Genomic DNA, 9,640 nt, shown 5'->3' on the forward strand with positions numbered 1-9,640 from the left:
GCCTACGTGACCGACCGTGCATAGCCTACGTGTATACGTGCATAGCCTAAGTGTATTCGTGCCTTGTGTATACGTTAGGTCAGGTTAAAAGTTATTATTTCATGGATACAATTCATTATTTCACTGTGTCTTCAAGCTAGTTTAAATAAACATTTAAAACGCAAAGGAAGAAGCGTTCTTGGACCAAACAGACAAGTGGAACACGCGTCAGCCATAAGGCTCTTCTCTTTTATTTAGTTTATCAGGATAGCTATAGCAGCCCTTACATTATCTTTGCACTTTCACTCCATGTGAAGCACAAGTGCATTGTACTTTAATGACAAAAATATCCTGTGTAAAAAAATTCATTTTGCGTTTAAACAGAAAACATTGAAACACACACAATCGCTTAAAAGTAACCATCCTCTGTTTTTCATCAATGCATACCGGGGGCTCATTACATGCACTTGTTCCAAGCGTGAAACCTCCCTGATTGGAGGCCGGAATAAGTGGAACAACGGGCCAATGCAACGATCTATTCGGTGGAACAGAAAAAAACATGAAAAAAAAAACACGTACTATTGAGGACCCGACTGAAGACATCTGGGCAACACAAACTGCAGGCAGACTTGCATGCTGCAACGTGACCGCGGTCCCTGGTTACGTCCGCGGTGCGCTGACTCCTCCTCCCCGAGCTGAAAGTGTGTCACTGGGTTAAAGTGAGACGGTCGGCCAGGCGGAGGGGAGGGCCGATGGACGGGTCACATGGGCACTACTGAGAACATTCAGTTCTCCTGACAAGGAGTCATCCAAGAGGAGTTACACCGGTTGTGTAGGAAAGCGTCTTTTCCCTTTATTTCTCTCTCTTTTGGGTTTTCCCCGTCTCGTTTTGACATCGATTTTAGAGTTATGATCCCGTTCAAAACAGACATCTGATGTGCTTTGAAGCAGTCTGCCCATTAGATTAGAGGGTTGTTGGTTTGCAGCGGAGCGACCGTAAAAAAACGACAACTTTAGGAGTGCTTGTGGTGAGTCCAGTCTGCAATAATTTAATTTCTGTGCAGATCTCTGGACCAGCGATGCCCGAAGACATTGGAACAGCCAAGCCTGGTAAGAAATCTCCATCTGAATTATTCGTTATTGAACAGGTAAAGATTAAACATGCAGGGTTATACACTGCCGTCTGTCGTTTGTGAATTTATTTGTCACACTGAACGAGATGCCACTTTGCGATAATGACAACTTTATTTTATTTTCCACACTTTGAGCAGTGAGGAGAATGAAATAGCGCTGCAGTGTGATCTGTACAAAGGTTAAATTAATTAACTTTATTTTTACTTCTTGTTGCAAACGCGGATTCAAGAGATTTTTATTTATTTATCATTTCTTCGTTTTCTGTTTTGTGTCTCTCCGGTCGCGCGGGGTGTGTTTAGACGTGGTTTCCGTGTTTGTGTTGTGGTGCGGAGCTAAATCGGGGTTAGGAGGACCGTGGGGCTCCTGACACAACAGCCGTGTTCCGCTCCGCTGTCCGTCACATGGCGTGGGCGCCCGAGCCATGTGCCTCTGTGTACACGATCCCCGCCGCCCGCTGCTCATTGGTGCGACGGGCGGCGTGACGCATGGTTGCATAATATGTGCGGCGTGTCCCAGCGGTGGGCGGAGCGCAAGTCCACGTGAGGTGCCAGAGGTGACCCAGATTCCAGTTGAGCGTCCCGGTCCTCCAGGGCGTAGACGCGTGTCTATGCTTCAGGGATCAAGGACAGGACCACGTGTGCGCCGTGTGTTGCGATTAGGTAATCATTCTGAATGACGTGGTATCCCAAATAGATGGCAAGCGGAACGAAGGGAATTATTATTAAATAAGTTCCACTTTGACACAGTTTTCCGTCTCGGTGGAAAAGCGAATGTTGAATATTCACGTCCGCGTTGTGTCAGATGGGTCACACGGCTCGTGAGATGGATTCTGTATGAGTGACAACAGTATTTTGGATTAGTCAGGGACTTCTGGAAGGAATGAAGACGTTTATATTTGGACAGCTCTTTCTTTGCCTTATTCCACTCTATTCCCGGACAATGCGACCCATTTGGCATCTTGCCACCAAAATAGCATTTTTTTTCTTAATTTCTCAGTTATTCTAATATAGTAATACAGCAATTCAGGATCCATGAACACAAAGATTTTGGTGGTGAATCCTTGCTATTGGATTGTGTCGAGTTGTTTTCTGGTCATATACTGTTTATTACGTAATCGAACTGTGGATGTTTTGGGTTTGTTTTTTTTTTGTTTTTTTTTTGGCTGCTGCTGGAAATGAGCTGTCAGCCAGCCGAGCACATTCCCACCACACAGAAAGAAAGCCTGGCATGTTATGTAATGGTGTTATCCAACCAACCAGCAGTGGAGGTGATAAAGCAGGTCATGCACCGCAATGAATACGTATAAACCAAGCAGGAAACACACGCGCACGCACACACAAGGTTGTTTGCTGTAAAGGCGTGTCAGGGACAGGCGTACTTACTGTACCTTCCAAGATTTTTATTGTTTGTTTGCTTTTGATGGAGCCATTTTGTTCTTTTAAACATTAACAGTGGTTTCCACTGGCTGTCAGACTGACAGTTCAGAAAAATGGTCCAGCGGTTCGATCCAGTGTCCCTGGAATAAGTCTATGGAATAGATTTCAGCATTTACACTGTTTTAAAATGGATTTGCTCTGTATTGATTTAATAATCATGGTTTGAATTGTGCTTTATCAATCTAACAGTTGATATATTTCATGCACTTAACTGACATTCATCTGAAGAGTCTCAGTGTGCAGTACAATCAAGATCCCTAAATAGCTGATATTACAAGCAGTTGATTATAAATAATGCTAACTATTCCAGAATGTCTCAGAAGGCTGTGTTATGGTTGGTAAGTGTAAAATAATTCAAAAAGAGTCATGGGTTAAAGGTTGGAAAGTTTTTTTTTTTTGATGATATTGATGCCATTTTCTCTCTTGCTCTCTCGTCTTTTTTTTTTTTAGGGGGAGTAATAGCATACATCTCCTCCGGTTCTGCTTCCAGTCCAGAATCCTGTATGAGTGATAGCTCTAACAGCAGCTATCAGTCGACCTCGCCAACGCTGCGCCGCCCTGCGCTGCCCAGCCGGGCAGTGGGCGTGGTGGTGGACATTGCCCCACCGGTCAAACATGGTCACCAGCGAAGCCACGGGGCCGAGAAGAATGGCCGTTCTTCTGCATCCAACAAGAGCAGTATCACCAGTAAGCCAATCAAACTTTCACTAAGTCAGCCGACGTCCTCTTGGGAATTTATGTATAAATGACACCAATGATAAATAAATTGTATCTTTCATGTGTTTTATGATGTAGTCTTGACTTGATGAACTTTGCATTGGCAGAAATCAACGGCATGGTGCTGCTGTGTAAGGTGTGTGGTGATGTAGCCTCAGGTTTCCACTATGGTGTCCATGCCTGCGAGGGTTGCAAGGTGAGACACGCGCACTTCCTGGTGGAATGCGGCGGCGGCGCCATTTTTGCTCGTTTCAGTCACGCCCTCGCCCTTTTTGTCTGAGCCGATGTTTTCTACCATGGAGAGGTGAAGGATGAACAGCAGTAAGGTATCTATTTGGCTTCTCAGGGTTTCTTCAGAAGGAGCATCCAGCAGAACATCCAGTACAAGAAGTGTCTGAAGATGGAGAACTGCACCATCATGAGGATCAACAGAAACCGCTGCCAACAGTGCCGCTTCAAGAAGTGTTTGGCTGTGGGCATGTCCAGAGATGGTGAGAACTCCACGACCTTAACATTATCTTATCATTTATTCAGTTTGCTGTATTGTCACACCACACAGGTTTGATGTAAGAGTCAACTTTAGAGCAAATAAGATTGAACCCACCCTGAAATGATGATAGAGTGGCACAGTGGTTAGCGTGGTTGCCTCGCAGCAAGAGGTCCTGGGTTTTAAGCCCTGGAATGACCTTGAGGGTTCTCCCAGGTCATCCTCTGTGTGGAGTTAGCATGTTCTCCCCGTGTCTGTGTGGGTTTCCTCCTGGTGCTCCGGTTTCCTCCCACAGTTCAAAGACATGTAGGTCAGGTAAATCGGCTGTACTAAATTGTCCCTAGGTGTGAATGTGTGTGTGCGTGTGTGTCAGCCCTGTGATAGACTGGCGGCCTGCCCATGGCATCTCCCTGCCTGCCACCCAATGACTACTAGGATAGGCGTTAGCATCCCCACGACCTTGAGTAAGGATTAGTGGTTTAGATAATGAATGAAATGATGATGCCAGGATACTTTACTTTTTTAAGAAGCGTGATGATGGTGATTTTTCTTGTTGTTATTAATAATGTTGTTTTTATTAAATTCTAACTCCGGTTCTAACTGTCCAGTGGATTTTCAGTGTAAAGTTATTTTGAATTTGTGTAAAATACAAGTTTTAATGAGGGGCTAACCTTGTGTGTGTGTGTGTGTGACCCTCCTCCAGCCGTCAGATTTGGTCGTATTCCAAAGCGGGAGAAGCAGAGGATGCTTCTAGAGATGCAGAACGCAATGAACAACATGATGAACAGCAGTAGTCAGCTGCACAGTATGCTGCACACTCACCAGAGCCCGCCCCCATCTTCCTCATCCTCTTCCTCGCCTGCCTCCGCCTCCGCCTCCCCATCGCGGTCTGACCGCTCTTCCCCACCCTGCCCCCAGGACTCTGACTCTGTGGTTTCTATGGACACCAACTCCAGCTCCGCCTCGTCGTGTGCGTCGGACAGTGGGGAGGATGAGGGCAGCGTCCCGGTGGCCAGGCAGCACCAAGACACCTTCAGTTACAGCCGGCAGCGGTCGCAGGGACTTGGCCAGGCGTTGCTCCCACCGCTTCCCATTGTCCTGGAGACGGCGGGCGTTGGCCGACCGGACGAGCAGCCAGACAGATGGAACCACTGGAGCGATGGTGCCACAGGAAGTTACCTGCACCAAACCGACCAACATGTCACCAACACTGCTTTTCGGGAGGAGAGCGCAGTGTACCAGCAACAACTTAGCAGCGCCCCCAGTTGTCATAAATCAGAAAGTGGCCTGAGTCTTCCACAAGCTGACCCCACCAGTTATAATGGACCAAACACCAGTGTAGACAACAGAGCATACCTGGTGAGTATCATTTAAACATACACATAACTTTTCAAATAAAATATTCAGATATTGAAATATTTGTTTCCCAGATAGGAAGGTGTAACATTTGTTTGATTTTTTTTTGTCTCCAATTTTGCAATGATTTGCATTGCACTTTTCTCTCATTCCAGTCCAGTGAACATGAGAAATTATGTTAAACAATGTTATGTTATGATGTATCAACAATGTTACAAGGGCCTTTTTTCACATAAAAAATATTGCTAGAATCAGACCCTACCTCTCCCTGGAAGACGCCAAAAAGGTGACACATGCTTTTATCTCTCCGCGTCTAGACTATTGAATGCACTTCTTACTGGTTTACCCAAAAAAAAGTATCGATAGGCTGCAACTAGTACAGAATGCGGCAGCAAGGGTCGTAACAAAAACCAGGATGAGAGATCACATTACCCCAGTTTTAGCATTTTTACACTGGCTTCCTGTAGCATTGAGGATTGATTTTAAAATTCTTTTACTTGTGTTTAAAGCTCGACATGGTTTAGCACCCTCATACCTATCTGACTGCTTATCTGATTATGTTCAGAACAGCTCTCTTAGGTCCTCTGGTGCCGCCTGCTCAATGTCCCTAGAATTAACTATAAAAAAAAGTATGGTGAAGCAGCATTTTGTTTTTATTCACTGACGGCTTGGACTAGACCCCCTCAACAAATAAGTCCATAGATAGTTTTAAGAATCAGCTCAAGACCCATTTTTATGCTCTTGCTTTTAATTAATTCCACTTTATATTTTTTATTCTTTTTATCTTTTGCTGTGGTTTTATTTCTTGCCTTGTTCTATGTTTTTTGCCTAGGTCTTTTTTATTATTTGTAACATATTTTATCTGTATTGTTGTTGATTTTTATTGTTTCCCCTGTTTTTAATGTAAATCACTTTGAGCTGCATTTTATGTATGAAAGGTGCTAGACAAATAAAGTTTATTATTATTATTATTAAACGGTTTGCATGTGCCCCGCTGTCTGTCTACTCAGGTTTGTCCCATGAATGACTCGCCTTACATGGACCCCTACAAGCCAAGCCAGGAGATCTGGGAAGAGTTCTCTATGAGCTTCACTCCGGCCGTGCGGGAGGTCGTTGACTTTGCCAAGAGAATTCCAGGTTTCAGGGACCTGTCGGAGCAAGATCAAGTCAGTCTGCTGAAAGCTGGAACGTTTGAGGTCAGAGGGCAAACAGAAGATCAAACCTAAACATGAAAGGGATTGCACCAGTCATTTCTAAATCTGTTATTAAATGTGTGTAGCGTCTTTACTAAGTTCTTAGTTTACAACTTAATAGTTAATACTATCGATTTACTCATTTGAGTTGCATCGTTCAAACTTAGGGAAGGCTATATATAGCCAGTAAAGCCTTAGTAACGTGCAATTCTGTTATTAGGGAAACATCCCAGCAGCCATCCAATCAAAAACCGTTCACACGTAAATATGGAACTGTACATCCACCTCACAAGCCATTGTATGACAAAGATTTCCACATCATCATCTGACTCAAGAAGATGCAGTATAATTCATGTAAAATGAGTTGATAATGAATATCATCCCCGTTTAAAAATAATACTTCTAAACAGTCTAAGACGGCTGTTAGGTTTGTTGTAGTTTTACCTGTTGGCTATTGCTGTTATTCTGGTAAAAAGTTACAATTCTGGGTTAGACCATTCCAATGACTACACTCCCTAAATGGTATTTGTAAGAATTTAGTAACAACTAAGTTCTTAGTGATAACTAGTAGGAGTGGTGCACTCCATTTTTATTTAGTGTGGTGTAAATTCAGACTTAGTTTAATTAGTTGCATGACAACCAGGCTTTGTAAGGACTTGCACACAACCGGCCCCATGTCTTGAAATGTTTGCACTTTTGGTCTCTGGGATATTAACACAATATTTTAAGTGGCATGGCCTCCTGAATTGTCTGCTTCAGCTCCCCTAAATGAGCTGAAAAATGCGAGCAGAGGATACAGGCTAATGTTTGCCCAGAAAGAAAAGTTTGAATGAAAATTAAAGTGCTCCCACAGATCTCAGTATTTCTTGTGTCAAAATACAGCAGCTAATACCTCTGCTCTCTCCATCCATCCGTTTCTTGGCTTCCAGGTGCTGATGGTGAGATTTGCCTCTCTATTCAACATGGCCGAGCGGACGGTGACCTTCCTCAGTGGCAAGTGCTACAGCCTGGAGATGCTCCGGTCACTCGGCGCCGGCGAACTACTGAACTCCATGTGTGAGTTCAGTGAAAAGCTGGCGGCGCTGCGGCTTGAGCCAGATGAAATGAGCCTCTTCACCGCTGTTGTCCTCGTCTCAGCTGGTGAGGACATTTTATTTGTAAAACTTCTTGAAACATTACAGCACTACAACTATGCTACTAATAATAACACTGGTGATGATATAATGTTAACAGTAATAATACAGCTACTATTGTTAATACTGTCCAGAGGACAAAGGTCACACTACTATGCCTACTACTGCAACAATTACCCCTAAGAATTAGATTTTTCAAAGCACATTTAAATGCAGTGTTGCTGGCAGATGTTAACCCTCTCCCTCTGTTCTGGGATCAGATCGCTCGGGGATAAAGGACCTGAACTCTGTGGAGGTCCTTCAGGACAATCTGATCCGAGCACTGCGCAGTTTGATCCTGACGAACCATGGCGATGAGGCGGCGACCACCTTCACCAAACTGCTGCTCAAACTCCCTGAGCTACGCTCTCTCAACAACATGCACTCAGAGGAACTGCTCTCTTTTAAAGTGCACCCTTAAAGAGCCTCCAAAGGGCCGCTTAAACAACCCCCTCCCCAAACCCCCCTCAGCCCTTCACACCCCATCCTGGACCACAGGAACAGCACTCCTCCCCCAAACAAGGACCTCTTGTTCCCTCTGCATCTGACCAACCAAGTTGTTTCTAGAATGTATTGTAAAGTTATTTTTGATATTTTTGTTCCATAGACTAGCGGACAGACTGACCAGAGAATATGAAAAATGCTGTATTTATAGAAAAATAGGTAACTTAAGCTTGTTGCACAAAAACACACGTAAGTGCACGCGTGTCAGAGGTCTTTAGTTCAGCCCAGTTAGAGGCATGTTTCTATTTTTGAGAGCTTTATGAGATGATCTAACATTAGTGCATACATCGGTTAGTTTTACCAGGCTTAGCTTTTATTCTTCTCCGAAGGCCATTTAATTCCAAAGTGTATTTGCTCATGAGCAGGACGATGTGAGAAAAAGTGCATACAGTACATTGAGAGCATGTTTTATTTTATCCAATATTTTGACTTGACAAGAGCAGTAAGCTATTAAAAAAGAAAGTATGGATGACTGTGTGGCAATCATTGCTAATGCATGGCTAAGCTTAAATGAACAACTATAACGGTTTCCTCTCCCATTTACCATGGGAAAACATTGTTTTTCTATAACTGTAATGTTTCAGATGTTCTTCATGTGCATAGTGTTATTGTCTGTCTAAATTTTAAATGAGTGCATGTACCTGTCAACTGCCTCTACCATGCCTCATTCTGAGGAGTCTATGGCAACTTTTTCAGGAACACTACATTTGCACCTGGTTTTGTGGAACCACCACCAACCTACTAACTCAAAAGCCACATATGCCATCACTGATCGTTATGTTAAGTGCAGTAATGCTTCAATGTTTTAACCATTTCCCAAATTTCTATCTTTTTATAGGACAGTTGGGTTTTTTGGAGTTATTTTTCTTTTCTTTTCTTTTTTTTAATCTACCTTACCAGAGGTTCAGCACTGATTTTACAATTTCATCCATCTTCTTGAAATGGCATTTTCTTCCATTGGCAGCATTGCAATATGTACATAGCCATGAATACCTTTCAGGAATATGAATATATTATAGTATAAAATAAATGCAAGTGAAATAATTGTGGATTTTGTTGTCCTTTTATCATCAGTTGGGTCATTTTTTCCCCTGATACTAATTGTCCTATATCAAAATGTGGAGTTGTAAATGACAGTTTGCCAATACAGTGGACTTCCATTTTGAAGACATTCAATTGAGTTTTCAAAAAGTACAATTTCAAAAATATTTGGCCCCCTTTGATTTGGAGGCCTTTGTGTTTACAATTCAGGGGCACGATGACCAAGGTCCTCCACAGGATGACGTCATCCTCCTTTATAGGGCCGTAGACGCTTAAAGAGTGTCACGAAAGTAGCAGGAAGAGGACCCAAGTGCAGACGGTGGAGGCAACCGGTTCAGACAATTTATTACAAGAAGTAGACAAATAGCAGGTACAGACAGCGGGGAAAGCTCACAGCAGGAACGTGGCAAAACGTACACATGGCAAGTACAAAACGGCAGGAACAGACAGCGGGGAAAGCTGACAACAGACGCGGCACTCTGGCGACAAAAGTCTCAGTGTGTCTCTTAGCCCTTTTCCACCAACAGGGAACGGGTTTGGTGCCAGTTCGCAAACCATTTTTTGAACGGTTCAGAGCATTTCGACCAAAAATAAATTGGTTGCGAACCTGAAAAGTTAGTT

At 43.5% G+C, this 9,640-nt stretch overlaps 1 protein-coding gene across 1 annotated transcript; it reads left to right on the plus strand.

The window, feature by feature from the left end:
- The first annotated feature begins 699 nt into the window (after nucleotides 1–699).
- nr1d2a (nuclear receptor subfamily 1, group D, member 2a) lies at nucleotides 700–9,022 on the plus strand. Its single transcript, XM_056285824.1, has 8 exons — nucleotides 700–1,089; nucleotides 3,000–3,236; nucleotides 3,374–3,462; nucleotides 3,613–3,757; nucleotides 4,457–5,112; nucleotides 6,120–6,305; nucleotides 7,232–7,442; nucleotides 7,696–9,022. The coding sequence occupies exons 1-8, from the start codon at nucleotides 1,059–1,061 to the stop codon at nucleotides 7,893–7,895; spliced, it is 1,755 nt and encodes a 584-aa protein (XP_056141799.1). The 5' UTR covers nucleotides 700–1,058; the 3' UTR covers nucleotides 7,896–9,022.
- The last annotated feature ends 618 nt before the right edge of the window (nucleotides 9,023–9,640 follow it).

The sequence above is a fragment of the Lampris incognitus genome, chromosome 9 (assembly GCF_029633865.1).
Source record: "Lampris incognitus isolate fLamInc1 chromosome 9, fLamInc1.hap2, whole genome shotgun sequence".
In the NCBI taxonomy this organism is placed as follows: Eukaryota; Metazoa; Chordata; class Actinopteri; order Lampriformes; family Lampridae; genus Lampris; species Lampris incognitus.

What these genes read in the sequence shown, in the direction of transcription:
- nr1d2a (XM_056285824.1), top strand. Translation starts at nt 1,059, where the DNA reads ATGCCCGAAGACATTGGAACAGCCAAGCCTG. An exon ending in TGAAAGCTGGAACGTTTGAG is followed by an intron (nt 6,306 to 7,231) that starts GTCAGAGGGCAA and finishes CTTGGCTTCCAG; the next exon opens with GTGCTGATGGTGAGATTTGC. An exon ending in TGTTGTCCTCGTCTCAGCTG is followed by an intron (nt 7,443 to 7,695) that starts GTGAGGACATTT and finishes TTCTGGGATCAG; the next exon opens with ATCGCTCGGGGATAAAGGAC.